This window comes from Aspergillus undulatus (assembly GCF_047715775.1).
Source record: "Aspergillus undulatus strain CBS 261.88 unplaced genomic scaffold BDV17scaffold_57, whole genome shotgun sequence".
Lineage (NCBI taxonomy): Eukaryota > Fungi > Ascomycota > Eurotiomycetes > Eurotiales > Aspergillaceae > Aspergillus > Aspergillus undulatus.
This window is the reverse complement of record NW_027396661.1, coordinates 42,649-70,525: the sequence shown is the minus strand read 5'-3', so window position 1 is coordinate 70,525 and position 27,877 is coordinate 42,649. Positions and strand designations below refer to the sequence as shown.

At 51.7% G+C, this 27,877-nt stretch overlaps 13 protein-coding genes across 13 annotated transcripts; 6 read left to right on the top strand and 7 right to left on the bottom strand.

Annotated features, from left to right (window-relative positions):
- Window positions 1-175: 175 nt before the first annotated feature.
- BDV17DRAFT_272715 (Bax inhibitor-1 family protein) lies at window positions 176-1,468 on the bottom strand. The gene is made up of 3 exons (XM_073758920.1): window positions 1,261-1,468; window positions 1,123-1,193; window positions 176-1,061 (listed from the first exon to the last, which is right to left on the bottom strand). Exons 1-3 carry the CDS (start codon window positions 1,402-1,404, stop codon window positions 467-469), a joined length of 810 nt encoding a protein of 269 aa, XP_073612002.1. The 5' UTR covers window positions 1,405-1,468; the 3' UTR covers window positions 176-466.
- A 253-nt stretch (window positions 1,469-1,721) lies between these two features.
- On the bottom strand, window positions 1,722-2,941 carry BDV17DRAFT_189112 (EXS family-domain-containing protein). Its single transcript, XM_073755077.1, has 2 exons — window positions 2,813-2,941; window positions 1,722-2,762 (listed from the first exon to the last, which is right to left on the bottom strand). The coding sequence occupies exons 1-2, from the start codon at window positions 2,840-2,842 to the stop codon at window positions 1,794-1,796; spliced, it is 999 nt and encodes a 332-aa protein (XP_073612001.1). The 5' UTR covers window positions 2,843-2,941; the 3' UTR covers window positions 1,722-1,793.
- A 41-nt stretch (window positions 2,942-2,982) lies between these two features.
- BDV17DRAFT_189106 (SPX domain-containing protein) lies at window positions 2,983-5,225 on the bottom strand. The gene is made up of 4 exons (XM_073755076.1): window positions 5,093-5,225; window positions 4,976-5,030; window positions 3,369-4,880; window positions 2,983-3,314 (listed from the first exon to the last, which is right to left on the bottom strand). The coding sequence occupies exons 1-4, from the start codon at window positions 5,104-5,106 to the stop codon at window positions 3,096-3,098; spliced, it is 1,800 nt and encodes a 599-aa protein (XP_073612000.1). The 5' UTR covers window positions 5,107-5,225; the 3' UTR covers window positions 2,983-3,095.
- A 2,462-nt stretch (window positions 5,226-7,687) lies between these two features.
- On the top strand, window positions 7,688-8,852 carry BDV17DRAFT_189066 (uncharacterized protein). The gene is made up of 3 exons (XM_073755075.1): window positions 7,688-8,358; window positions 8,415-8,498; window positions 8,559-8,852. Exons 1-3 carry the CDS (start codon window positions 7,836-7,838, stop codon window positions 8,714-8,716), a joined length of 765 nt encoding a protein of 254 aa, XP_073611999.1. The 5' UTR covers window positions 7,688-7,835; the 3' UTR covers window positions 8,717-8,852.
- Window positions 8,853-9,499: 647 nt separating this feature from the next.
- BDV17DRAFT_272704 (proteasome maturation protein) lies at window positions 9,500-10,564 on the bottom strand. The gene is made up of 3 exons (XM_073758919.1): window positions 10,379-10,564; window positions 9,845-10,277; window positions 9,500-9,752 (listed from the first exon to the last, which is right to left on the bottom strand). The coding sequence occupies exons 1-3, from the start codon at window positions 10,379-10,381 to the stop codon at window positions 9,688-9,690; spliced, it is 501 nt and encodes a 166-aa protein (XP_073611998.1). The 5' UTR covers window positions 10,382-10,564; the 3' UTR covers window positions 9,500-9,687.
- Window positions 10,565-10,730: 166 nt separating this feature from the next.
- Window positions 10,731-11,511, top strand: BDV17DRAFT_294714 (mitochondrial 37S ribosomal protein uS12m; the record flags this gene model as incomplete). The annotated part of the gene is made up of 3 exons (XM_073762903.1): window positions 10,731-11,154; window positions 11,269-11,369; window positions 11,446-11,511. 3 exons carry the CDS (start codon window positions 10,731-10,733, stop codon window positions 11,509-11,511), a joined length of 591 nt encoding a protein of 196 aa, XP_073611997.1.
- BDV17DRAFT_300458 (glycosyltransferase family 15 protein) lies at window positions 11,469-13,469 on the bottom strand (the record flags this gene model as incomplete). Its single annotated transcript, XM_073764070.1, has 4 exons — window positions 11,469-12,148; window positions 12,202-12,490; window positions 12,538-13,362; window positions 13,419-13,469. The coding sequence occupies 4 exons, from the start codon at window positions 13,467-13,469 to the stop codon at window positions 11,892-11,894; spliced, it is 1,422 nt and encodes a 473-aa protein (XP_073611996.1). The 3' UTR covers window positions 11,469-11,891.
- Window positions 13,470-14,140: 671 nt separating this feature from the next.
- On the top strand, window positions 14,141-16,749 carry BDV17DRAFT_284138 (deadenylation-dependent mRNA-decapping factor PAT1; the record flags this gene model as incomplete). Its single annotated transcript, XM_073760485.1, has 3 exons — window positions 14,141-14,283; window positions 14,361-16,571; window positions 16,626-16,749. 3 exons carry the CDS (start codon window positions 14,141-14,143, stop codon window positions 16,747-16,749), a joined length of 2,478 nt encoding a protein of 825 aa, XP_073611995.1.
- Window positions 16,750-17,944: 1,195 nt separating this feature from the next.
- Window positions 17,945-19,558, top strand: BDV17DRAFT_272695 (NAD-dependent epimerase/dehydratase family protein). The gene is made up of 4 exons (XM_073758918.1): window positions 17,945-18,150; window positions 18,206-18,440; window positions 18,497-18,953; window positions 19,009-19,558. Exons 1-4 carry the CDS (start codon window positions 18,122-18,124, stop codon window positions 19,401-19,403), a joined length of 1,116 nt encoding a protein of 371 aa, XP_073611994.1. The 5' UTR covers window positions 17,945-18,121; the 3' UTR covers window positions 19,404-19,558.
- Window positions 19,559-19,621: 63 nt separating this feature from the next.
- On the bottom strand, window positions 19,622-21,021 carry BDV17DRAFT_284136 (putative oxidoreductase; the record flags this gene model as incomplete). Its single annotated transcript, XM_073760484.1, has 2 exons — window positions 19,622-20,785; window positions 20,845-21,021. 2 exons carry the CDS (start codon window positions 21,019-21,021, stop codon window positions 19,622-19,624), a joined length of 1,341 nt encoding a protein of 446 aa, XP_073611993.1.
- Window positions 21,022-21,156: 135 nt separating this feature from the next.
- Window positions 21,157-21,933, top strand: BDV17DRAFT_284135 (putative G-patch domain protein; the record flags this gene model as incomplete). Its single annotated transcript, XM_073760483.1, has 1 exon — window positions 21,157-21,933. The coding sequence occupies one exon, from the start codon at window positions 21,157-21,159 to the stop codon at window positions 21,931-21,933; it is 777 nt and encodes a 258-aa protein (XP_073611992.1).
- A 179-nt stretch (window positions 21,934-22,112) lies between these two features.
- BDV17DRAFT_284134 (Sec1 family protein) lies at window positions 22,113-24,514 on the bottom strand (the record flags this gene model as incomplete). Its single annotated transcript, XM_073760482.1, has 7 exons — window positions 22,113-23,202; window positions 23,250-23,716; window positions 23,763-23,965; window positions 24,025-24,171; window positions 24,222-24,309; window positions 24,372-24,409; window positions 24,484-24,514. 7 exons carry the CDS (start codon window positions 24,512-24,514, stop codon window positions 22,113-22,115), a joined length of 2,064 nt encoding a protein of 687 aa, XP_073611991.1.
- A 210-nt stretch (window positions 24,515-24,724) lies between these two features.
- BDV17DRAFT_188893 (ATP-dependent RNA helicase SUV3) lies at window positions 24,725-27,844 on the top strand. The gene is made up of 3 exons (XM_073755074.1): window positions 24,725-25,156; window positions 25,202-26,310; window positions 26,371-27,844. Exons 1-3 carry the CDS (start codon window positions 24,974-24,976, stop codon window positions 27,554-27,556), a joined length of 2,478 nt encoding a protein of 825 aa, XP_073611990.1. The 5' UTR covers window positions 24,725-24,973; the 3' UTR covers window positions 27,557-27,844.
- Window positions 27,845-27,877: the final 33 nt, after the last annotated feature.

Sequence of the window (27,877 nt, the reverse complement as noted above, 5' to 3'; positions counted from 1 at the left end):
TGTAAGAAGATAATAAGACATGTCACATACCTGTGGCGGGAGCAATAAGTCATGCATGCAGATTGCGTGTGCTGACGGATCTACTCGTGTATATGCACCTATGCAGAGAACAGCGCATCGCTTCTGGGGCTTACTCCGTATACTAATAAGGTCTGTAGGGATCTATATCTGGATGGCTATCGTTCGCATGCACAATAGTGACACTCATTTAGACTTTGAATAAGTTTATGGATCTTGAACTGATAATAATATCAAATATTGGGGGAGATATCATTGAGCACGCTCAGCATAGATTCGAGTATTAAGATAAGAACGAGAAAGGAGATAAACGTGACTCTTGACCTAAAGGAGCAATGGCACAGCGAGTGACGAGTAATACGAGAAGAAATCATGATAAGGCTTGAAAGTGTAACCCGGAATACCGCCGCTCTTCCGTGAACCTCGTGCGTACTTCTTTCGAGCCAACCTAGTTGTTCTGCTGGTTGTTCAGGACCCGCAGGATAGCCAAGAACAAGTTGAGAACGTCGAGGTAGAGCGAGATGGAAGCCGCAATCTCCTCCTCAACGTGGTAGTGGCGCATGATAAGCTGAGTATCAACCAGGATGTAGCCTGAGAAGATGAGAGCAGCTAAACCGCCATAGATGAGCTCCACGGTGCTGTTGTAAGGAACAAAGACGGAGACGAATCCAAACAGGATCAAGAACCACAGGGCACCAAAAAGGTACGGCATCCAGTTGGTAAAGTCGTACTTTGTCTGACAAGCAAAGAGTGTAAGACCTATGAACAAGCCCGCGGTTATAATGAGCGCCTGCAGCACGATCCGAGACTCATAGTACGACGTGACGACGCTGATGGAGTAACCTTCGAGAATGGTGAATCCAGAGAGGAATAGGAGGTTCGCGGGGTAGCTCTTGCGCTTCCAGTATGTTACGAGCATAAATCCGAGGGCGCCAAAGACGGAAACGAGCATGAGCCAGGTGTTTGCGCGGATCCAGGTGCGGTAGCTATCGCTGAAGAATGATATGGTGCTCATGGCAGTCGTGACGAGTAGCTGGACAGTACTGCGCAAGGCGAGTCTCGTTAGTAGGCGATTCCCCAGATGCGCTAGGCAGCTGGACTTACAGGATGGAATAGACTTTGCGGATAAACTGCATACGGACAGACAAAGTGCCCTCCGCAACCATGCCGCCAAACTACATCCAAGTCAGCATATCTTAGGGGACGTGATATGACGCTTTTCTGCGCATTGAAATATCTCACTTTGAAGTCATCGGGAATATTGTCATCCTCGCTGCGAGGCTGAGGCTCTGCAGTAGCCTGATAAGATGGCGGAGCTTGGGTGTATTGGTGGTCGTCAAAGGAGTCGCGCTGAGGAGCGGGCTCGTATCTGGTGTTTGCTGCCATCCCGTTTGAATATTGAATGAATGTACAGACGGAGCGCGATGTATGTCGATGGGCTGAAGAAAAGAATTAGGGCGCTGGCAAAAAAGAAGAAGAGCGGAGGCGATGTTCTTGTAGTGAGACGGCCGTGTGACGTCTGGAGTCACATGACGCTAAGCATCTGCTTACATCTAGCAAACAAACAGTTACACAGTTTGAAGTTCATTCATCAAATATAATGAATTGCTTTCAATGAATAAAGCAATGTTTATTGATTGATATTTCATACCTCAATGAGTCTTCTGACTCGGTAATGGTAAAGGCAGAACAGTTGCAATCATATCTCTATGGGTAGATCATAAACTATATGCATGAAACGTAGCATCATAAACATAAAGGCCGCTAGGTCCGCCTCATTTAGGGTCGTCAGACGGAGCCTCCTCTTCGATCGCATCCTCATCCCTATATGGCCGGGTATCTCCAGAGTCGTCCTCATCGCTCGAATCCTCAGGAGTCTCCGGCGAGCCATGAGCAACAGTAGCACCGGCCATTTCTTCGGGCCTTCTCTTGCGCTGGAAGTCCTGCGCGTGAGCAGAAGCCACCATTGTACCAACGCGAGACAGAGCACGTGGACGAAGCGATGCCCTGGGGGTTGACGGCGTTGCTTGTTCGAGATCCCCCCCTGGCGAGACGGCAAGGGAGGGTTGGGCCTCGTGGGGGGCTTGTGTTGGTTCAGGCGGTTGCACCTCGACTTGGCCGTCTGCAGATGGCACGGCGTAAGGAAGGGGGACGTCTCTGGAGGCGCGGAACAGGAGGACATTCGTACAATGCTCGTTCTCCACACGGAATATCGTCCAGATGCCTCGTCGGCAGATTTCAGAGAACGCGACGACGAAACTGAGCACGGCTGAATGTTGCATGTCGTGAGCGAAGATTGCGTAGAAGATCCAATTGAAACGGACGATGACGTCGATGACCATGGCGACATAATATACCCAGGCTCTTCTGAATGCTAGTGTCTCGCGCAACAAGATATGTTTGGCGTAGATATTTCCCAGACTCCAATCCATCGCCAAATCCCACACGGAAGTATAGACGGCGTTCAATAGCGCAAATGTGATAAACGGTGCTTGAAACCGCGTCACCTTATTGATGCGGTACATACTGAGGGTAGCATAGTAAAGTACTCCAAACATATACTTGCCGAAGTTCAGCAGATGCGGGAAAACATTCTTCGTGTCCACATATCGGCGAATGCATTGTAAAGCTCTCCATATGGACGGAAGGGTAGTGAAGAACCCGAGCAGTCGCGAATGAGATGAGTTGCACTGTGTGTGTCCAGTCCAGTGTCTCGAGTACAGGCAGAAGAATAATGCAATGTTCTGCCCAAGGTTAGTGGTTTGCACACAATAATAGGGTTCTGATTACTCACGCCCATGGCATATGTCTGAGAACAGTACATATCACCAAGGAAGAAATCACGAAATTCAACCGGGTATAGACCAGCCAGCAACAGGCGCCACTATATCGCTTAGCATATGACCAAATCACGACAGATTTACAACTCACATTAGAATATGCCCACCATTTTCGGCTTCGGTGGTAGAGGATGCGTGCCGGCAGAAAGAGCACGATCAAGGTCACGCCTATCAGAATGACAGGCCAGTAAACATACATGTCGTTGATAGACAAGAAGTTTAACCACATGAAGAGGCCTAATATGAACATGAAGAAGCAAGGAAGCTACCATAGTCAGTATCAGCTAAAGTTAACATATTGAGCAAACGTACCTCGGTCAACTGGCGCCAGTCCAGGGCATGTCTAGTGTCGTATTCGAAGACAAAAACATAATTTATCTTGGTCCTATTCCAAACCAAGCAGTCTACGCAAAATAGTAAGAAATGGAAAACAACTAGAAAATATCCCCCATAAATCTGGTCGTTGTAAGCAAAAGAGTCCGGTAATGTTGGTGAAAGCTGAAGACTGACCTGTAGTAGGTAGCTTGTATGAGTTCTTATCGTAGGGTCGTCATCGTGGAGGTGCTCTCCCGCATAGATCAAACTCTGAATGGCGAACAGAAGACCTGCCATGCCGAGCAGGCCACAGCGGAAAGTGTTTGGTGAGTAATCACCGGATTTCCTGAAGGTATGTCGCAACTTCTGAGCTGCAATCTTCTTCTTGCCGCCCTCGAAATAGCGAGCATAAAGGTCCTCGGCTGTAGCTAGCAGGTTTTCAGGAACCTCGCTTTGTACGAACCAGGCTTTGTTGACCTTCTCTGCCATGTATCTCATCGATGGGCGCGTATCAACAACTTTGTCGTACTTTTTGTTGATTTTTCTAAAAGCAGTTCTGTTAAGATAGGCATAGGACTTGAGAAGCTCCACGCCCCGGTAGAACTCCTGAAGAGCATACTTTAGCTTTCTCTTTGCAGACCGATATGGAACCTCTGACTTTGGCAGTTGCTGCAGCTCTTGTGGTTGGCGCGAGAAATCCCTTCGTCTAGTAATCGTATCAGAATCTTGCAGTTGCCCGCCCCCAGGCGTAGCCAATGCTGCCAATGCCTTGGAATTCTTTCCAATCCGGCGCCCTGTAAAAGCATTCTTCAATCGACGGCTGTTAAAGGTACCGAGAGTCTCAGAGGGTTGGCTATCGGCATCACGATCCCGGTATCTCTTCGTATGAAAAACTTCTTGTATCCGCTGGTCTCTCATGGTATGCAACTGCTCCCGAATCATTTTTAAGCGCTCAGTAGCTTCCCGCTCTTTGGTCTGATAGAAGTTCTCTATTTTTTCCAACTCGCTGTCGAGAAAAGCAAAAAACTCATCTTGCTTTCGTTCGACCTCCGAGCGCTGTTCCGTGGTTGCAAGCTTTTCCGGTGATTCTGTTTTGGATAAAACGCGTTTTATGAGACGAGAATTTCGTCGGCCCGATGATCCCGCGGCATCATCCTTTTTGCCATCACCATTTGGAACATCCAATGGTTTCGACTTGGGACTGAGAGGAGTTGTATTTCTGGGGACATCCTTATTGCTACCATGCCGGGACATGACGGGGGAGGGGGTCTTAGGAGCGATTCCGTGATCCGTATGCCGGTCCGAGTAATGAGCATCCTCGCGGTAGTCTATTGCTGGATCAGGCAATTCGAGGGAAGCCGCGTCTGATGTTCCCGGGTGCTGCAGAGGCGATGCAATAATGCTTCCATAGCTCCCAACCACGGCCGAGAACCGGGATCCTGGAACTCGCAGTGGTTGTCGCTCATGTCGCTGGCCGGGAGTGGAACGTGAAGTGAGATTGGGACTCTGTACTGCGAAGTTGAACTCTCCGTTTCCCCCCTCGAATCGCTTCTCTGCCTGACGGATTGACGAGGAACGGTTGGTGCCAGCGGGGGTGTCCGAATGATCGCCTTTCCCAGGCGAGGAACGTCGGATGGAAGGATGATTGGGTGTGCGATTGGATTTTTGGATAGCGCGCGATACGGCCTTGATTTTCTTCTTCCCACCCTGTAGACAAAGCCAGACAATTAATATCGCGAACAAAGGATAGCAAGAACAAAGGCACGGAAAGCAGTCAGTATCCAGAGGATTCAAGGCCATACCTTGTAGTCTAGATATTTGGCCCGCCACTCTGGAACAAGCTCATGCTCCAATTCTCTGTCAAATGTCAATCACCAATAGATCAGCCACTGCGCGTCAGATAATCAGGGGTCACGTACTTGGCGAACTTCATCCTGCGGGGAAGGGACCGCGATTCAGCATGATAGTAATGTTGAAGGAACGAGCTAGGGAAGCCCGGCAGATTTTAAATCGATCTCTGAATGTCCGATTCTGATCGACGATCGCGTAGGCGCAAAGGGAAGTGGGCGTGGTGGAAAAATTGGCTTTTGTTTTAGCGCTATCTCGACATACCTCCGTAACCGGGCCTGCACGGTGCAGCTATATCTCAGCCTGCCAGAGGAATAATAAAACGCCACGGTGGGGGTGTCACGAATTGGTGTAGCATGAAGCTATCTCAATCTCGCATGGTGGCTTGGAGGAAGAAGCCACAACGAAGGCAAGAATAATATGATCCTCGACCAAGTTCTGAAGTCCATCCAAACTCAAGCCAAACGCAAACCAAGCTGATAGGGCAGTTTGGCTTTAGAGGCCGCGGCTTTCTTGGACCTGAGTTTCTGTCTTGGCGAGTAGGATTCCAAGGATGCTGTTCGTCATCGTTGGCCCTTGATGATGAGGGAGGCCAATGGCATTGGGGAATTTCGCAGGTGGGGAAACCGCACGAGGCCGTTCCAATTGGATGATATGTGCTTGATACCAAGCACGTGCAGGCGCCGTTGCTGTTATTGCTCACCTCCCAGTCACTGTGACCGTGGTTGGCTGGAATCCGCCGGAGAAAACGGCCCAAGACGGAAATTCTGACAGCGACAGGGCTGCCCCACAGTGTATTGTCGGCCTCAGGCGAAAAAGTACTAAGTACTGGATACTGACGTCAGACTGAAGTGGGCACATCTGGTGGAGAGGTGGAACATCGTCTTTTGGAGTGTTTTGTCTACACACTACTGATTACTGCGTACACTGCAGAGATGCCCCTTAGCTGCAGGTGTATGGCGATGTTGCTCCTGGAAAGCATGGCCGGGGAATTCTCTCCTCGGGACAGCAAATGATAATCCCACATCTTGCCTGACAGGGCGGAATCCTGCATTACTGCTGTGTCTCTGCGAGCAAGACCGCTTGCCCAGCTGGGCTCGAAAGCATCTCCATCCCTGTTTGCTTTTGTCTGAGAAGGCAGGTCAACCGCAATCATTGGTTTTCGATGAGCTGGGGATCGTGCTCGCTCGCCTGCGGAGTCGAGCTCAAGCGTGGCAGTTACAGGGCTATACTGCATAACATGCAAATTTATCTTGGCATTGGTGCGTGAGCATCAAAGCTGTCTTCTCTGCCTGCTGAAGGGCTGAGAAAGATATTTATGACTCGTCGACTACGCTAACAACCTGATATAGGATATGTGATAGGCGCCTGTCAGAGTCCCAGGGACGAAGCCCATGCGAAAACATTAACTTGTATTTCTTTCCCGACACTGCCAACTGTCAATCCGCATAGCTCAGCTGAGGCTTGAGCAGCTGAGAAGCACCTTGGCCTACTGCTTACACTCGTGAACTGGAAATATTATCCTAAACAAGCTGGACGCCACGAGGAATCAATCATGTTCAAAATCCACAACCCCCACGCTTTATCTGGGCTGATTGATCCTGTCAACTCCACCGAGGTGCTTGATGTCGACTTTTTACAAAACCTCAAGCGGATGGAGGGGTGTAGATAGGAGACGCCCTTGGAACAAGGTGCCGAGTGGAGGTCGGCCAAAAAACAGCCATCCGGTGCAGTAAGGAGACTCAAGTCTCGTAGAGCTTGGTTTTAGTAAACGGATTGGGTTGATACTATCAAGTAACCTCGTATGCCTGGGTTTCGTCACCGTGTGCGTATTTGATGCTCAAGGCTGACATTAGGGAGCCAGAAGCGGGACTGAATAGGGCTCATGCAGCTCAGCATTGACATTAGGAAAGACTGCTAGCATGGCCTCCTGCCAATATTATATGACTGACCTGGGCCTGGCAAGAAGCCGAATGATGGTAAGACTTGTCAGAGCACGTCACAGGTGGTCGGTAGTCCGAACCGCGATCCAAACCGCAAAACAGACTTCAGCGTTTCGTGGTCGATATTGAGCCTCTGATTGTGTGGTACTGCCATCTCCACAGCCTCACAGCATAATTAAGATGTATCGTATGTGTTGAGAGCCTCCGTCGAGCCCGGCGTATAGACCGGAGAGCGGGCTATCTGCATGCGGGCGTGTGGCCAATCTCAGCAAGTCGCCACTTCTGTTATATCGCGGGAATCACAGGTGCAGTTTCTCGACATAAAGACTATTCCCTGGGAGTAGAGAATATATAACATAAAGGCTGCCAGCAATTGTAGATAGAAGATATAGAAACAGATACTCCTCGACTCTAGACTCCAGGGAGTGCTGAAAGCGGTGTCCACAGTCGACGGGATTGGTGCCCAGCTCCACTCGCCCCGGCCTTTCCAGTTTCCAGGTTCTCCTCCCTTTCGGTCTCGCTGTCTCAGTCTCCCAGACTCTCCGTCTCAGTTCCAGACTCTCTCTCCCTCCCATCCTTTATCCCCTAGATGTTTTCTGATCGCATGGAACCCGCCATCGCATTTCTATCGCTCTTTACATAGTTCGGCTCCATCCGGGTCAGCTCACGGGACGGTTGGTGTTCTCACTGCCTCAGGCTTCGATCGCTGCTTCATCCGTCCACTGGCTTGTCTGTCAGCTCCAGCAACATCTCCTGTCGTTAAATTATCGTCGGAGCATCGGTCAACTCGCGGCTTCTCTCTCACAGTCTTCGCATCTGTCGGCGTCTCGATTCCAATCGTGAATTCCCCGCTCGGCGAAACAACGTGAACATGGCTACAAAGGATCACGCGCAGACGGACGGTCCAGACCCTACCACAAACACGGGTGACTCGACATCTACTGCTCCAGATTTCTCACAACCTATCCCAAGCTCGACAGTTGAAGTCAGTAAGAGTGCGATCGACTCTCCCTCGTCTGTAGGCGCACCGCAAGAGAGTACAGCGACCAATACTTCTACCAATGCCGCCGCAGACCAGGCCGATGTTGCTGCTCCTGCCACTCCACAGCAGATTAATACACAGGCGGCTCCTTCAACAAGCGTGTCACCTGAACTAAAAGAACAAAAGGTAGCGACACCTGCGCCTGAAGTAATACCTGATGCATCAGTGAAAGAGCCTGAACCTTCGGGGCCGACCTTGAATATCGTACTACTGTTGATAACGGGTACACGATATCCCTTCAAGATCGATGCGAACTACCTGCGGAAACGAGACATCAGCGTGGATAACAATGATCCATTTTCCATGAGCGTCTATTCGCTAAAGGAGTTGATTTGGAGGGCATGGCAGGATGGTATGAACTTGCTCTTGAAATGATACGCTAGCTGTCCAGCAACTGACGCCTTCTAGATTGGGAACCTCGGCCATCGTCACCAAGCTCTATACGTCTTATCTCGTTCGGAAAGCTCCTTGATGATAAGTCTCCTATCTCAGGTAAGTAATAACCTGCTCCGTTACTGTTACGCTAAATATGATATTGACGATTGGAACCAGATTCCAAGTTCAACCATGACGCACCCAATGTGGTGCATATGACTGTCAAACCACAGGAGATCGTCGATGAGGAGGACGCTAAGGGTGGTAAGACACAATACAGTCGCGATCGAGACGCCAGTGAACGGAGTCCTCGGTGTCGCTGTGTCATCCAATGATGGACCGAATCTGTACACATATTCCTCCGCTACACCTTGCATTTGCCCGCCGGAACGGGGCCGATTTCCAGGTTATTTCTCACCCAATCACCTTTGCCTACATGCTGAGGCATCATCCAGCTTAACCTATCTGCGGTCTCTATTGTGCCACATACATTCAATCATCCCGACACCTTACATCTGCTCCGACGTAACGACACCGACTTGAGTCGTCTCGAGGTCCAGATGTAAACCATCATGCCTCTTCAACTGCTCAACCACCGGAACCTGGGATGGCGTTCGGGCTTTCAACCCTCGTTAGCGGCGCCTTGCAGTATCTATCCTCTTGTGAGTGGGTCTGCTCGCGTATCCCTTTTTTGACCCAGCCTCAGGACTGGTTTGATTGAATAATACCAGACAATCACATCTCAAGTCCTTGGTACAGCCTTCTATCTGTGAATACCGCACCTGCCTATATACCCCATTTCCCAGCTGGCCTTTTTCCTTCCTTCTTTGCCTTCTCATTTTATTTTATGTCCTTTTTCGATTTGACATCATATATCCCTTTCTCTGTTCGCTTGACCTACATTTTGGGGCTCTCTTTTGTACCCATATTTCCTTGTGTTTTGCTCTCTTGTCACGATGCGTACTGCTTTTCTTTGGCTCTCTGGGAGTTTCTGGTCGCAAACCATCCACTTCAGCCTGGTTGTTTAGGTAGCTTTTATGTAGCTAGGTGGCTTCAGCTCTGTCCGAATATATAATCTAAGGACGCTTCGATACTGCAACTTGATTGTGCGTAGAGACAATAGGATGAAAAAGAGATCGAGCGTATGACTAGAGTCTACTAGTATAAAGAGTCCGTCTACAAATGACTCTTGATTCCGTGATGTTTTGTTATGATCAGTTTATCATGATAAGGAGAAAATGCGTGGATCATTCGATTATCTTATCGACAGAGCAAGCAACCCATAAGTGACCAGCTACCAACTGATCTAATCCATTCGCAGCCGCTTCTCCATCTCGTCGTGGAAAGTAGGAGGTTCCCTGAACTCGTCTCCTAAAGCAGAGAAGACTCGTTAGCCTAGTCCCAGCCATTGCACAGAGAATAATAGAGACAGAAGGAGAAAGAAAAAGAAAGGAAAAACAAACCCTGGAACACATCCTCCCACCCAACCTCCGTATCTCTCCCCCCCAAAACCAAAATATCCTCGTGGATATTCCCCCCATTACTGCCACCCAGAACAGCAGGACGGAACGTCCCATCGCGCACAATCTTCAGTTCCATGCCGCGACGGACGGGCTCCGCAATGCCGTACGTGCGGCGGAGGGCCTCCATCTTCATTGCATCCTGGGTCTGGCGCCACGCGAGCAGGCGGGCTTCGAGCGGGTGTGTGGAGACTGCAGAGGGCGGTTGGGTTGAGGGGGCACCGCGGGCAGCTTGGATGGTTATGTTGTCGCGGAGGGTGTCGGGAAGGCCAGGGGCTGAGGGGGCGCCTTTTGAGGTTTGGGTGTTGGGGATTTGGCGGGTGGAGGTATTGCTCGTTTTGGTTGCGTGGGTGGTGGGAGGGGCGATTCGCATGGACTGGTTGAGATTGTTAGTACTGGGTTTTCAAGAGTTCAGGTGATGGGTTTGGGGATTCCGTTTAGATGACGGTGAGTTCATCTGTTCTATGGAGGACTGACCATTGTGACTGATGACGAGGGTGTCGGTGGTTATTGGAGACTGAAGGTGTGTATGAGTAAGAGTTTGGACAGATTTGAGCCCAGAGAGTGGAAGTAGGTGTGTTCGGAGTAGATGGATGTAAAGCTAATGAAGTCGTAGATAAGGTATATCCAGCTCGGTGTCAGTAGTCAGCCAAGGCAGCTCCAGAATGGCGCGTCCAGTCCAGCTTCCTCGGGGAAACCTGAAAGACCAACTCCACAATTCCGTATCCAAGTCACATGACCACGTGGAAATTATCCAGCATCAAACCGTCGGCGCACCTTCGACCTCCGCAAAGAAAACCACACCACCAACACCCCGCATACCGAGAAAATGCCATCACTATTCTCCCCTCTAGCGCTCCGCACGCTGCGGGCGCTCATCCAGCGCCCATCAACCCTCACCGCATCCGTAAAACCCACCACCACCATCACCTCCCGATTCCAGCCTATCCTCCGCACACCCGCCGCCGCCTCAGCATGTGCCGCGAACGCGAAACCCTCTTTATCTATAACACGCCACTTCTCAACGTCGCCATTCCGCCAGGCAACAATTAACCAAGTCCGCCGTGGGTGCCGGAAACCGCAGGCCGCGCGCCGCTCGCGGTCACCCGCGCTCATTGGCCGCACGCAGATGAAGGGCGTGTGCATGAAGACTAGTATCACGAAGCCGAAGAAGCCTAACTCTGGTGAGCGGAAGACAGCTAGAGTGCGTTTGAGTAGCGGGAAGGTTGTTTCGTGTTATATCCCTGGTGAAGGTATGTCCATCTTTGTCTTGTCCATCAGCGACTTTCTATCTCTGGGGATGATTGGCTGCGGAGCCAGGAGTCCTTCGCTCGATGCGCTGTTTGCTAATGTGATGCGGTGTGTAGGTCACAATGTTCAGCAGCACAGTGTTGTCCTTGTTCGTGGTGGTCGAGTGCCGGATTGTCCTGGTGTGAAGTATCACTTGGTTAGAGGGTCTATGGATTTGGTATGTTTCTGAGTCTTCCCTGTTCCTTTTTTTTTTCTTTCGCCCCTAGCGTGTTTCTAACAGTACCTCTGTGTAGGGTGGTGTTGCGAGTCGCCTTACTTCTAGGTCGAAGTATGGTACCAAGAAGCCCAAGAAGGAATAGACATCTGATGGCAATGTTGGATTTGATGAGGAACATTGTGGTTATTTATCGGCGCTGTATCATACCTGGGGTTAAGTGTTGCATATGTATAAATGTTATTCCAATTACCCAGCTACCTATACTAGAGGGTTGACCACTTTTGGGTTGATTAATGTACAGAGTATGTGCGAGTAAATCCGATCTATTTGAACCCGACAGCCAGTGCATAGAGACCCAGTCCCAGAAACCTTATATATGCCCATCAATATCAAAGCTGATGCTCGATACGTACGCCCGTCAAGAGTGCAACAACGGCCATGCAAATCTAACGCCAAACCCAATGCATCGCGAAACGAAAGAAAATGGAAACTTGATGGTCTGTCAAGCGAGAGCGAGAATGATCATGGCCGCGCCAGTCTTCTTTCTCTTTCCCATTCCAGCTTCTCTTGTTGATATCGCTCCCAGAGCGTTTGGCTCTGCATGAATATGTGCTCCGCTTCTCGAAGCGCATGATTTCGAGCCCGGGCGTTGCCAGCGATTATAACAATCCCGAACAGTGCTGCGAAGAGAAGAAGAAAAGCGAGCAGCGCTCCCCAGCTCCACTCGTCTACCCCAGGGGGCAACGGGATCTCATTGGTCTTATAATACCGTGAGAGACCTAGAGGGGAGGTTATTTAATGATACTGACAACCGCCTCTACTGAAAACTTACATGAAAAGTCCTTCCAGTCAAAGTTTCCTGACGGGTCGCAGCTACACCGGAGGTCCATTCGCAATTGCTCGTCGCGGGGACAGTGAGTAAACGGGATATGGTAGTATGCAATCTCGTCCCAGAAATGCAGCTGCTCTTTCTTGAGAAGCAGCCCTGCAGCGATTGAGTGGATTGGGGCGTCGCCCCACCTCTCATAGTAGAAGCCCCCTGCCTGGTCGAGAGAATCGAAGTAGTCGAGGTACTCTTTGGATCGTAGCCAATCTAGGCTTCCAATCTCGAAGTTTGACCACTGTACATATTAGCGTTTGACGTTGTCATGGAGTAACGTGGACTCACAAAGTGACATCGGTTATAGGTGTCACCTTTGTCATCACTCAAGAAGAGCATTGAGTTCCCCTCTGCAATATGCTCGGGATGTTCATCCATGAACCCCTTCACAGTGTCCCAGAGTGTGGGAATAGTGCCTTCGTACTCGTACATACTGATGACAAAGCTATACTTCTTATCATTCTCCTTCATAAAAAGGAAAGGGTCGTATGGGATGTCGCAGAAAAGTTCTACGCCGGGCTCAACCCGCCAGTAGTACTCATAGTCCTGCAGCAGAGGATGGCGGAAGAAGAACCCTGATTCGTAACGGCACATATGCCGATAACTCTCCGAATGACCGTACAAGATCTTCTGATCCTTCATCTCTTCCCGCACCTGCCTCGCCTTATCCTGGTCAATCCAGACGGGGTAGGACCAATGCTCCGGCGGGATCTCGCCATATTGCGTAGTACCAGACACCAACGAAGTGGTTATGCGCTTGAAATTATCGTCAAAGGGCTGGTCATTCAAAAAGACCCAGTCGTAGTGAAAGTGGCGGTTGAAACGGTCCTCCACCTGGCGAATAGCCTGGGCAATTTCCCATACGTCCGTGTTGCGCGCCAGCGTTACGAATGTCGCGTTTGCATGGCCGCCAGAGTGACTGGCAGCAAAGCGCATTACCTCACTGCTCGATTGCGGGTTGATCAAATATCCCAATGTGTTTTCTACCGGCCCGGACTCTGAAGAGCCCGGGGAAGGCGTTGATGGTGGACGGATGGCATTGGAGCCTTGGTTTGCCCCGAAGCCGGCGGGGAGAGGAAGCGAGCGTCTGGAAAGGAAGAAGAGTGCCAATCCCTAAATGGAGCAAATAATTAGCTTCATTGCGGTTCGAGAGGGAGAAATAGACTGACTAGCACCGCGAATACAAGATATCGCGTATGCCTCCCCTGCATCGGCGGCATCACGGTAGCGGAGCACTATCGGAGCACGAAGTGACAACCCACTTTCAGAATCAGTATATCTGGTAGCGCAGCTCGCTGTATTTCGGAGGAAGAAGTTTTGTTCCAATCATAAAAAGATAGACCCGCTGGTTCGTTTGGCCGGTTGATTACCGAGTGCGACAAGAACGGCTGCAAAGAGTGGAAATCCGGCTGACTAGTTCTGTGGTCTAGAGTTCTGACTCAGTCGTCGATATTGACGATTCGAGACCTGTTCCAGAAAGGGGAACTTAACACTATAAAGTGAGTGCGCGTTGTTAGACGTCTCTCGTCAAGGCAGTCTTGCGATATAAAGGACCTCATGCGGCCCCCGGAGCTGGGAAGCCAGTTCCGCCACCTTATTGGCGGGGCCGCATAGCATACGTATGCCTCGGTGGTGTCGAGCGCTGGAACCAAAAGTAATGGACGGTAAGCTTCCGACTATCAATATTGGAGCTTCAATTTTGCCTTTCAAGACATATTTGACGATTTTACTGAGCTTTCGTTGAGCTCAAAGCTAAGGTAGAACGCCTTGAGATATGTTTATGCCTCAGGCTGCAATCGTGACTTGACTTCATCCCGCACCACAATTGTCGAGTGCTAAATCTCCCGAGTCCTTCCTCCACTTCTCCTCCCCATCCACTTCCGCGTCGAACATGTCGTTCTTTGGCTTCGACACAACCCTGCCGAGGGACCGAGCTTCCCAGGGCGGACAAGGGGGTTTTTTTGACACTCATGATCCCTTCGCTGAGGTCGCCCGCGCCAAAGCAGCTGCGCACCAAGATCACGACGACGACGTGTAAGCGACCCCCTCCTGTCGCCATTGAGCTGGTTAATAAGGCTTTATACTGATTTGCGATCCTTCGGAAACTATAGCCTTAACTTCGAAGATACCTACGATGGTCTAGGAGACCAGCTAGACGACGATCAGGATGCCTTCAACACCGACACCTTCGGCGATGTAGACAGCGGTCCCGTCGGCAAAGACTTTGACTTCTTCGGAAAGACAGCGCAAGTCTCAGATGTCATCGGCGAGGAACAAGTCCGCTATAACCTGCAGAAACCTCGAGCGCCGGTCACTGCTCCTGCCGCAGAGGCCACGACCACAATCTCTAGTGCCACCACGGTGCAGCAGCCGAAGCGAACGGGATATGAGAAATATCAGGACCCTGGTTACATTCCCGATCTCCAGGCTAAGTCCAGCGTTTGGGGCTTGCCGAATAAGGCTGAGCCGGCGGCTCAGGCTCCCTCGCAAACAAGGAAGATGCTGAGCCTTGAGGAGGTTGAAGCGCAAATTCGGAACCAGGGTGCCGCGCCGATGACTGGCGGACCTCAGATGCCTCTGCCGCAGCATATTCCTGAACCACCACTGCCTCTCCAGAGACCTCAGCAGATTCCAGGGCTTCCAGAGGGTTTCCCGCACTTGCCACCTGAATATCTGCAAGCCCAGTTGGCGAGGGGTGTTCCGCCGCACTTGTTGCATCCTCAGACAATGGGCCCAGAGCCCTTTCCTCATGCGGCTCACGCTCCTAACATTCCACTGCATCTCCTCCAGAACCCTAACGCTCCCCCTCCACATGTAGCGCCTCCGCAGCACCCCACGATGCCCCCTCGCGGTCAGCTCCCCCAGCAGCTCCCTCAACAGCATCCACCACAGCAACCACCGCAACATGCCCGGGGTCCCAGTGCGCAGTTGCCATTGATTACCAACCCGCAGCAGTTGATGAATCTTACGGAAGAACAGCGGGTAGCGTACTTGATGGAAGATGCTAAGCGCGCAAAGCGGAACCACAAGATCTTCCTTTTGTCAAAGGGCAACGGACTGATGACCCCGCAAGATAAGAACTTTATTACGCGCATCCAGTTACAGCAGCTCGTGGCGCAAGCAGGCAATATGGCCGATAACGATTCGGAAGCTGTTTTGGCGGAGGACTTTTATTACCAAGTGTACAGTCAGATCCGAGGTGCACCCCGACAACACCCTCACCAGCCGCTTGGTCATTTTGCGCAGACCTATTTGCTTCAGACCGGCAATCGCGTTGGGGGCCATGGGTCTAGGAAGCACGGTCATAGCGGAGACAACCACATGCAGCGTATGCAGCAACAGGTTCAACGTGCGGTGGAGGCTGCAAAGGCGAAGCCTAAAAACAAGCAGCTCATCATCGAGGGGAGTCTGGGAAAGATCTCTTTTGGAAATGCCAAGGCGCCGAAGCCCTCACTCAACATCAAACGTCCCGAGAGCTCAGAAGGCGGCAAGACCACGAAGAAGCCACAAACTGATCTGAGCCTCAGTGACCGGAAATCCATCTTGGCGAACCTTGAGAGCGTTTACAACACCTTGATGGAGCTGGAAGACCAAGAACGAACAATGCCTCCGCCTCCTGAAGAAAACGATGCCGAGGCGATTCAGACACACATGGAATGGCGCCAGAAGGTCGACTCGCTCAACAAAAAGCTGTGGCGGGAACTGAAGGTGATGGAAGCCATTGTACCAAATTCCAACACGCCTCATCCTTTTATTGCGTTCCTCTCTTATCCCAAGGGCAAGAAAGCCATTCCACGCATCTTTCGTCATATCGACCAGGAACAGCGGATCACCATCCTCACCATGATTGTCGTCAACCTTGATAGTTTGGACGTGGTTCGCCAAGCGCATCTTGCGCCCGGTGAGACGCAGCCACCCCTAGCCGTTAGGGAAGCCATCGATCTGTTCTCTCAAGCTGTGATGCCATGCCTTCTTGGTTACGTCAGCGAGGCGCCCTTCAACATCATTATCGGACTCCTCGCTCTTGTTCTTTCACAAAGCCATGTCCAATTTGTTGCTCGGACGCGTATTGGACTGGGAATCCTAACCATGCTCCTTAGCAGGGCAGAAATTGTCAAGGAGGCCGGACAAGCAAGTGAGCAAGACTGGCAGCAGTGGGTTGAGAAGTTCAACGTACTATTCGACACTCTCGAGCCAACCTTTGGCGACATCTTTCCCAACTCTATCAACGCTGGTGACGATATGTATGTCTGGCAGTTTTTGGCCGCCACCGGAATTGGAGCAAGTCCGGATCAGCAACAACGTTTGGTTATTGCGGTCAAGTAAGTGCTTGCCATCTTTACTCGTTGAAATTTTTCACTGACTGTTTACACTAGGGATCGTGTCATGGAGACTGTAACGCACAGCAAGACACTTCCGGCTGACATGGCTAGCCAGCGACTTGGAAATGTCAACCTCTTCATGCGAGCTATTGGCTTAGATGTTGAGCTCCTCGGTTAAAAATCAGCAAGAGTAAAGGAGAATCGAATTTACGACCGGCCAATTCTTTCCTCCACAGGCGCAGTATATGCAGCAATGTACAGTGGGATATCGCACCATCTGGAACGCGATGCGCCTCCGGGCACGACTAGGACCACATACCGAGTCCTGTTATTCTTTATACGCGTGCGCCTTTCGAGGTCGAGCATGTCCGTGCTTTCTACTCTTTCCTGCGTTGGGAAGGCGCTGGGATAGAAATGATAGCCAGTGATGGCTTGAAGACCATCAGAGTATTTTGGCGATGAGCTATGTACCAACCAGCGAACCGACAATGCTATGGTAATGACTTGATACGATGTACTTCAACTAGGAGGAGTATAGCCATAGCTAGCATCATTATCTAGTTCTCTTTCTTTTAGGACTACCTAGACCTGTTATCGAGCGTTGTAATTATCCAGTTCCCCATCGGAAACTCATGGTAACCAACCGGCTATTTTCTCTGATGGACAATGTTTATATATAGCAGCAACGCATGTATGTTCCAGCCACAAGTGGATTCTCGTGCGTAGTGAAAACCGCAACGGACCTGGCATGACTGACTGCCAACCTGCATTATCACCTTTTTATCCTGGTCCGCGACTGGATTCCGAAAGATTTAGACCCTCGGATCGAGCTCTTGGACGCAATAGGCCCACCCAGGCTCCCAGCAGGTGGAACTCGACCCGCCAGAGAGTTGCGAGTCTGAAAACCGGCGCTGTGATTGGAACGGCTGCCCTTGGAACTGACCGTGCATCTGGCCCGATTGCCCGATCATTCGAGGCCATGTCATATCTGAGACTGAGACCGCGTAGTCACGTCTCAGTCGCACGTTGCCGCGGGGTTGTGGGCTGAGCCTAAACAGCCTGTATTATTTCGGTGCAGATATCTCCGGTTCTTTCAATTGTCATTGTCAGGGGAAAGGTCGTAGAGAATTAATTAATATGGCGTTGATCGTCGTGCATGGCAGAGGAGTACGTATGCTGCCGCTGTTGCGGTGACGATCAGTAGAGACCGCCGCTCGCCCTGAGTCCCTGGCGGCGGGCATGATGGAGGATTGGAAGTGCGCGATTGAGAGACATGAGAGCTGGAAGAGGCAAAGGGCCTATATTTGTAATCTTTGTAGCCTATGATGGATGGTGCGGTTCCAATTGGACCAGAGTGGTGTTCCTGTTTACACAGTGAAGTTTTAAAGTACGCAGTAGTGGTGTGTGCCTGCCCCTCCACCCCCCACCAATCCTTCTCCCCATTGCGGTCTTCCCCTTAAATATCCCGTCATCCCCGCCGCTCTTCACCGTCTTTCCTTGTCTGCTACTCCTCTCTCTGGCCATCTCGCTCTTGCCATTGCATCCTCACAATGCCTTCTGGATCTGTTCTCGTCACCGGGTAAGTGCTGAGCTGCTGCAGCGACACCAACAAGTACTGACTGCCCCGCCTACAGTGGGACCGGCTACATTGGCTCCTTTACCACCCTCGCCCTGCTCGAGGCTGGCTACAAGGTCGTCGTTGCCGATAACCTTTACAACTCCTCCGCCGAGGCCCTGAACCGCATTGAGTTGATCTCCGGCAAAAAGGCCGAGTTCGCGCAGCTCGATGTCACCGACGAGGCTGCCTTCGACAAGGTCTTTGAAGCTCACCCCGACATCGACAGCGTCATTCACTTTGCTGCTCTCAAGGTACGTCTCTGCTGGATTCGGCAGGCTTGCGCTCAAGCTCACGCTGCGTTTTCTAGGCCGTTGGCGAATCCGGCGAGAAGCCTCTGGACTACTACCATGTCAACGTCTACGGCACAATCTGCCTCCTCCGCTCCATGGTCCGCCACAACGTCACCAACATTGTCTTCTCCAGCTCCGCTACCGTCTACGGAGATGCCACTCGCTTTCCGGACATGATCCCCATCCCTGAGGTGTGCCCTCTTGGTCCCACCAACCCCTACGGCAACACCAAGTACGCCATCGAGCTCGCCATCACGGACGTCATCAATGCTCAGCGCAACAACGCTAAGAAGGCCGGCAACGAGTCCGAGGCCACCAAGTGGAACGGTGCTCTGCTGCGCTACTTCAACCCCGCCGGTGCCCACCCCAGCGGTATCATGGGCGAGGACCCCCAGGGTGTCCCCTACAACCTGCTTCCTCTGCTCGCTCAGGTCGCCACCGGCAAGCGCGAGAAGCTCCTCGTCTTTGGAGACGGTATGCCCCTGCTTCATTATCTCTAAAGTAGAGCCCGAGCTGATATCATCGTTAGACTACAAGTCTCACGACGGAACCGCCATCCGCGACTACATCCACATCCTCGACCTGGCCAACGGCCACCTCAAGGCCCTCAACTACCTCCGCAGCAACAACCCCGGCGTGCGCGCCTGGAACCTCGGCACCGGCCGCGGCAGCACCGTCTACGAGATGGTCCGCGCCTTCTCCAAGGCCGTCGGCCGCGACCTGCCCTACGAAGTTGCGCCCCGCCGCGCCGGTGACGTGCTGAACCTCACGTCAAACCCGACCCGGGCTAACGAAGAGCTTGGCTGGAAGGCCGAGCGCACCTTAGAGCAGGCCTGCGAGGATCTCTGGCTCTGGACTAAGAACAACCCCCAGGGATACAGGCAACAGCCTCCTGCTGAGCTGCTGGACCAGCTTAAGAAATAAGTTATTTAATATGATTGATATCTTGGGATTTAAAGGATTTGGGGATCTATTGCACGGATGTTTAGTTTGAGTCACTAGTGGGGAGGATAGATAAATCTCGCATGGACAGCGACAATGAGCTTTTTGAGCTTTAGAGTGAATGAGACGAATTTCTTTTCTTTGTCTTCCCGCTCAACCGAGATCAAATAGGGCATCTGTAGACTAAATCCCTGCTTATATCATTTATTCGCAGCCTTCCGGCTTCTTCTCGACCCAGTTTTTGGCTCTTGAGCGCTGCTCTTCGCAGACCCCGAAGGCTTGTCCTGACTGCGAGCTTGAGCCTGCGCACGAGTCTTTACGTTCTCCTTCTCCTCATTCTCTTTCTTCTGCAAAGCGCGCATTACAGCCCCCTCCCTCTCCCTCTCCTCAATCTGCCTCTCACTAGCCTCCCATAGCTGCTTCGCAACAGCCGCATCGGTAATCTCCTTGCGAGCAAAATCAACCTCCTGGCACTCCTTAAGCAACCAACCGCCTTCTCCTCGCCCGAATTTCTGCTCCATCGCTGCGTACAGTATACTCTGTGCCCCCTGCTGCGGGGATTTAAGGACAAGCCACCAGATCGGCAAGGTAATGAGGTAGAGCAGGAGACCCCACAGCGAGCCGCCCGTGAGCCAGCAGCGGGTTCCGGGTGTGCGGGTGAGACCTGGGTCGACGAGGATTACGCGGGTGGAGGGCGGCTGGCCGTCGGGGCGTTTGAAGGCGTTGAGATGTTTCTGGAACGAATTGGCGAAGATCATGAGGGAGAGTTTGCTTAGGCCGAAGATGTTCTTTTTGGGCTGTGGTTGGCGCCTCGGTTTGAGGGCTGCTTTCTTTGATGCGGGGGTGCGTGACAGTTTGCTGGTTGGCGCTTGTTTGTTATAGGCAATTGTATCTGTGTCTAGCTGTGTGAAATCGAGCTTCGGAGCACCGATATAGCTTGAACACGTTGTCATAATCACCCGGACGTCGCGATGCGGTGGCTGGACACGGAGCGCCGGGCTGAGGATACTGAGCAGGTGGAAATTCGCGAGGTAATTGACCTGCCATTCCTCGTTCACTCCATCCATTGTTATCTTTGGCTTAGAGGGCGTGGGAGACGCCGTGTTCGCGAACAGGAGAAGCATGTCGAGTCGGCGGGGAGGGACATTGTCAATCCATTTCGTCGCGAAGGTCCGGATGGAGTGGAGCGAAGAGAGGTCTACCTGCTCCGCGTAGATGAGCTGGTTCCCTGTTGACTTTCGCAGGTCTTCAATGTAGTCGATCAAGAATATATCCGATTGCTCGTGCTGGGTGAGGAGGATGACTTGGGCGCCGCGGGATGCGAGTTCGTAGACGACAGTGGCTCCAATGCCGGAGGTGCCGCCCTACAGAGTATCAGTCACCGTCCGCAAGTTCGCGAGAATAATTGGAGGTGTTGGCGTACCGTTACCATCACGACTTTAGAGTGCATCACACGCTCGGAGCCATTGCGGGCACCACCGAAGTAATACTTCAGGGCAACGATCAGGAGGATCCATGGCACGATCTTGAGAACAGTGTATGAATACGGTATTGCGGATAAGCCCTCCGCAATTCCAGTGGTGATCAAGGGGATGGGCATGCTGGCTAGAGGGAAGGGTGAGTGAAGGGAACGGAGAAGGTGCGGAAGTGAAGCTCTGGGCGAAACTAAACATCGAAGTAGCGGCCGATCTCCCGCCACTTCCACTTCCGTTTGATCTCTCCGTCAACAACAACCATGTCCAAATACGAGGACGAGGACTACTTCCTCCCACTAGAGGACCAGCGGGTCTTTGGCGCAGGCATCACGCGCAAACGCGTTCCCTTCGTGCGCTCGTCAGACCATGAGCTCTCGACACTCACCTCGTCGGCACCTAGCACACCGTCTGGCACGGGGGCTAGTATAGCGAATGCATACCTCTCGATTGTCATGTCAAAGTCATCGTCATCTACTACTTCCGCCTCAGATACATCCTCGAAGACTGCGTCTGCATCTGCAACGACAGAGCCTACCACTGCCACCGATACGAACAACGACCGCAGCCACTCGGCCCCTCCAAATTTCTCAAACACAATATGCGAGGTCTGCAACCTCCCACTGGCGGCCTCTGAAACAGAAAGCCGAAGCCATAAACCTCATGAATCGTCCCTCGCGCATCAGGTCTGTCTCGCTCATTCCCACCCGCCGTCTCATCTCGACCGCACCAGCCACGGATTGCGGTACCTCGAGTCGTATGGCTGGGACCCAGATAGTCGGGTTGGTCTTGGGGCTGAAGGACGCGAGGGAATACGAGTACCAGTCAAGGGGAAGATGAAAGCGGACACAGTTGGGTTAGGGGCTGTGATTCCTTCGTCGGCGGCTGTAGAAAAGAGGGGGAGAGAGAAGGACAAAGTGCAGAAGTTGAATGCGAAGCAGGTGAGGAAGGGGCATTACGATGCGAGGCGGAAAGGAGACAAATTACGAGAGCTGTTCTATCAGGACGAGGAAGTGCTGAGGCATCTTGGTGCGAGTTGATTTTAGTGGCGTCATATTGGTTGGTTGATATTCTATGATACCCATGCTACAAATATTTGATTAGGGAAACAAAGAATTTCAATTGCATACCGCGGCGCCTTATTGCTAAACAACCCTGAATGGTATCATAAGACGCGGCTAAAACGACAATAAGTGCAGACGCTAAACCTTGAACGATGCTACCTGAAAAACCGATGCTTCTTCTTCTCCTTCGGCTCCTTGCCCGGTTTTGAGCTCGAACTGGATGACTTGGGGGGTGGTGGGCCCATAGACATCGCATTCATTTGAGCGGTAGGAGGTGCAGGCGCGGGGGCAGGGGTCGGTTTCTTTTGCGGTGCAGGCTGAGGAGGCGGATCCTGCTCGAATAGATGAGCCGGGGCAACCGGTTTTGGTCTTTCGGCGGGGATATCGAGCCGACGCTTGTCTGCGCTCAAGTCGGCGACTTGGCGGAGGAACAAGCTCGGGGTGAGCATGTGGGATGTAGCTAGGAAGACGTCTTTCTTGTATTGTTCAGAAAGCTCATAGCATGCACGCGCTTCTCCGTACGTGGCGCCTCCGGCCATGAATACGATGATGCGTTGACGGGGCTGTTCCCCGGTCGTGCGGGTTCGCGCCCAGGTGGGCTTTGCGCTTCGAAGGGATGCTTGCGCGAGTGCATCCTGCTGCGCTGCCATGCCGTCTGCGTCGGTTTGAGGACGTGTCGAGGGAAATACGGTCGGATCTAGTGTTCCGCGGATAACGTCCTCCAACATAGATTGAACGTTGAGGTCGTATCGAGACAGAACGCCCTCATCTAGGTCGGAAGCGACCGGAGGTTTCCTGACGAACAGTGGCTGAGGCGGAGGTTTGTCGTCCTTTAATGGCTTGTCGATCCTCGCGCCGAGTAACTCGAGGTTGGAGATGACGTTACCGTCCTGCGGTGAAAGTTGTGCATGCGCCATGAGTTTTCTGATGTCGCCAGGGAGTAGCCCATTGCGGTAGATGATATAAAACAGCAGTAGCCTCATTCTATCGGTGTGAATGATAGCGTCATCGTCCAATAGCTGCACAAGCTGCGACGCCAACCCCTTGGCCTTTTTGTAGTTCTCGTCAAGACCAGTTGCGAGGCATTGCTCGACTGAGCTGACCTCAATGAGCTTGTGTTCCTGGAAAAATTTCATACACTCTTCCGCCATGTTGAGGTGAAGGGTATACACGTCTCTACCTGCTTGAAAGTCACGGAGACCAGCCAACATGTCTTTGATCATGCCAACATCAGCCTTGGCGTTACTACACTCGTTAGCGAAAGCCAAGTATCCATGAGCAGGACAACTTACTCTTCGGCGAATTGCGGATTAGCTGCTCGGAATTTGGCAAAGTCTGCGCCTAGTTTACCCAGCACGTCCTTCATGTGCATATGCCTGTATTCTGTCCAGACCTTATCCTGGTCGTTAATTTCCATCTCTTTGACATCTTCGTTCATTGCACCCTTGTTGACGACCATCTTGTATGTAACCTTATCTCCGTCCTTGATTGGGAGCAAATCGTGAACCATAGACTGGTACGTGAACTCGTGAATCAAAGGCGCGAAAAGATCCATCGAGCGATCGACGACTAAGAGAATACCCCGTGGTCTTGGGGATGGGGGTGGAAAGTCTCGGTTGAATTGCGCAAACTGATCCAGCTCTTCTTGTATGAATCGCGCCAAGTGCGAGCACAATACACTGGCTTCATGAGTAGGAGTTCGAGGCCGGTAGTATCTGATCAAGGGGTATTCTCCGAGAGTCGCGCAGAGAGAGACGGCCTGTAACTTATTAGTCTGGTATGCCATATAGATTAAATAAACTGACCTTGTGTGCCAATGTCGCCAAATGCTCACGGATCAGATGATTGCAGCCTGGGTGAAAGAGGACTGGGAAACTCCATGGGTCTCGGAACGTGACAAGGCGTGATTCCCTCGGATAGTAGTCAATGCTGATAGTTTGGAAGCCCGCGATTTGTTCTTGTGCCATCTGCGATCGATCGAACCTTGCGCGCAACCCTGGTTCGAGAACTAGCAAGCACTGTCAGCACGGGGCGCAATTCGCGGGGCATAGAGAGGGGTTAACCAACATGACGTCCACACCAGATATGATCTCCTGTATCTCTTTCTTTCGAAATCGGCCAGAACGCAGTCCACAATGTGCGGGAGAGCGGACAGGATATAGAGCGCGTCCATCGGCTGATTGGACTGCCGTCGGTTCTCAATCTGTTCGATATCTGGCGCTGGTTAGGCTAGGCGAGCTCTCGGGGTCTAGAAAATGCCATACTGGTGACATTGAGATTGAGAATATCATCTTCATTCACTGAGTTAGCGATCAAAGCCTGACTGGCTTCATCCACCACCAAGACTTTCCACTTGACGCCCAACGTCAGTTCCGTCATAGATCAAGAGGGCAGAGCGGGGCGCTGAATCTCACATTATCACCTCCCGTAGTGCGAATTGTATTTAGTATGACTATAAGAGGCAAGATATCAGCAGCGCGCCAATAGCAGAGGAGCTTGCAGTCCAAATCAAGCTGCCCGACTTACTCTCCCGCTGGACATTGAGTAAAGAGCTCATGGTGGCCGGCCGGCAGCCCTCAGGAGGGTTCGAAGGTCTTGGTCTTGTGGTGAACGGCGGCTTCGGCGGGCAGCAAGGCAGAAGAATAGCTTGAAAGGAGCAAGCGAGAAGCGACAGGAGGGATTTGAACAGGAGAAAGAGTGCTGTTTATGAAACGTAGCATTGCTCCGGAGAGGATGGAGATCCCCACCAGGAGTGGTGCGGTTGGCGGCGGATCTTCCGTCCAAAGAGAGCAACGACTGGACTATCGCCAACGCGGTGAGCCAACTCTCCTGTCAATTTATTCGCGACGATAGCAGAATACAACAGCCACGCCCTCAAACTTTCTGCTTCTTTGTAATTCATTACTTATTGCATATTTCGGATCCCATGAGTTAATCTGGTCGCGTGGAGGCGATACCTCGGCTCTACTGCGCTTGCGACTTGCAGCTTTTTGCCCGCAATATTCAGAAGCCAGGCATGCAGTTATGGACCAGCAGAGGCAGCCATGGCCTGCTATGTGCTTTTCAAGCCTCTTTGCACCCCGGAGCGCGAGCTTTTACGACGACTGTGGCGCTTCAACGATCGGGACGTGAAAACAAGTTGAAATTGGAAAAGAAAAGGCGGCGAGAAGAGAAGAAAGCTGGGGCGCAACCAGACACTGTATGTTTTTGCCCTCTTGCCTTTCTGCCCATACTGACGTGCTAGTTTTTTGGCCGCCGCCCGTCAGCCGCACGACTACAGAGACATGCCCAAATCACGGATGATTTTGCCGCAGTCGTTTCACCCCTGCTCCAGGAAGTCAAGATATATGCGCCACCGCAATCGGATGAGGAGGTCGCCTCGTGGAAAAAATTTGAGCGGTACATCTTGAACGCCTGCAAGGCCAAGGAGCGGCTAAACGATGAAAAACAGGGTTCGATGCTTCAAATAAAGCGGACACTACAAAATGCCTACCTGCAAACAGGTGCTCCGGCCTTGCGGCGTGAATTGGAATATCTCTTGTATGCGCACGATCTCGATACCAAACACTCGGAACCCAACTTGGTCCAGCAAAAGAAGATTGCGGATTTGCGATACCCAGCCGAATGGTACCCTCAGGCACGCGCCACACAACGAACAATTCACCTTCACGTTGGACCAACAAACTCCGGAAAGACATACCATGCGCTGAAGCGGCTGGAGGCGGCAAAGAGTGGCTTCTATGCAGGGCCGTTGAGGCTGCTTGCTCAGGAAGTTTACCAGCGCTTTCATACGAGCGGAATTCCAGTCAGTCTTGTCACTGGCGATGACGTCAAAGTATCCGAGGACGAGAGGCCGAACATTGTGAGCAATACAGTCGAGATGGTCAGTCTAGGGCGACAGTACGAAGTTGGTGTAATCGATGAGATTCAGATGATAGCTGATCCGAAGCGCGGCTGGGCCTGGACTCGTGCATTTCTGGGCGCATGCGCTACAGAGCTGCATCTATGTGGTGAAACTAGAGTGGTGCCTTTGATTCGAGAGCTTGCAGCTCTTACTGGCGATAAACTCGAAATACACCGATATGAGCGATTGAATCCCTTGAAGGTGATGAATAAGAGTCTGAGAGGAGATTTGACCAAACTTGAAAAGGGAGACTGTGTGGTCAGCTTTTCACGATTGGGAATACACGCCTTGAAAGCCGACATTGAAAAGGTCACGGGTCGACGAGCCGCTATAATTTACGGTAGTCTGCCAGCGGAGATTCGCACTCAGCAAGCTAGTCTTTTCAATGACCCGGATAATGACTATGATTTTCTGGTTGCCAGTGATGCTATTGGCATGGGTCTGAACCTGTACGTCCGACCCTTTGTGTGGTTGCATTGTCTTGCAAAATACTAATCATATGTTTGTAGGAGCTGCAAGCGCATCGTATTCGAGACTGTTGTCAAGAACTCAGCCGGGGGTCTCAAGAGACTGACGGTCCCAGAAATCAAACAGATTGGTGGACGTGCTGGTCGATATAGGTCAGCCGCGCAGCAAAATGAGGACCAACAGAAAGAGAAGAATGTAAAAGAGAAGAATGTTGGCTTGGTCACTTCGCTAGAAGAAGTCGACCTTCCTTATATCCAAGAAGCTTTGAAGACCGATCCACCTCCGCTCGATACCGCATGTGTCCAACCGCCAAATACTATTTTTGAGCTGTTTGCAGCCTACTATCCGCAAGATATTTCTCTCGAATACCTTATCAAGCGACTGTGGGCGGTCATCAAAGTTAATCCTCTTTTTTCCGTTCGCGACCCCGTTCAGGTCCTGGAGAATGCCGAAATTATCGATGCCGTGTCTGGCCTGGAGCTAATAGATCAGCTGACATTCATGGCCGCGCCCATCTCGACACGCGACGAAAGAGGACGTCAGGTGGCAATCGCCTTTGTGCGCTGCGTCGCGGAACACACAAACGGCCGACTGTTGGACATAAGCGAACTCAACCTTGAGGTCTTGGAGGAGCCAGTCTCTGCGAGCAAAGAATACCTGCATGAATTGGAATCGCTGCACAGATCTGTAATTCTCTACTCATGGCTCAGTTTCCGGTTTGGCGGGATCTTCACGGACCGGACTCTGGCTGGCCATGTCAAGGAAATGGTGGAAGAGAGGATGGTCCGCGCGTTGACCGAATTCTCTGCCAACAAGAAACTCCGTAAGGATGCGTCTCTGCGGCGCCAGATTGCATTGCAGAAGCAGGATCTGGAGCAGCGGCAGCTTTTGGGTGAGGAGGCCCTGGATGAATCCCAAAATCTTGATGCAGCGGTCTCTGGTGAGCCAGTTGAAAAGGCCCGTAGTGAAGCGGTTGAAGCGCCTTCTGACGAGGAATCGGTTGATGATGATTTAGCGGCTGCCAAGGATTATGAGCACGAGCCATCGACTGATGCGACGCCCAGGACGGACACTTCTGCCAGTGAGGAAGAGGCCTCATTAGATGACGCTCCACTCGCTAATGAAGAGTCTGTTGAGACGGACTCAGAGGCTCGGCAGAACGACGATGTAGAGTCATCGCCGAATGATGCTGAGCCCAATGATGGGAAGTCCGACAGTCCAACTTGACCAAGAGGAAGAGCCGAAACGGGGTTCAGCAACTAAATAATTCTTCGCTGTCATACGACAGGCACGTACTATACACATTTTGCATTGACTAGGATGCTTTGGCCCATACATCAAGAATCCGCTAGGCCGCCTAGCTGTATTTTATAATAGAACATAGATTCTCTCCTACGGGTGTCTGTTTATTATCTCTTTCTTCCTCAAGTATATAACGATTCTCAAGACGTTTGCCACTTTCCTATCTTGCTAGCCCTAGTTCCCGCAGAGTACAGAATTAGATGCTTGCCTTGCATATGTCGAGCGCAGACGCGCGGCTAGCGAGTC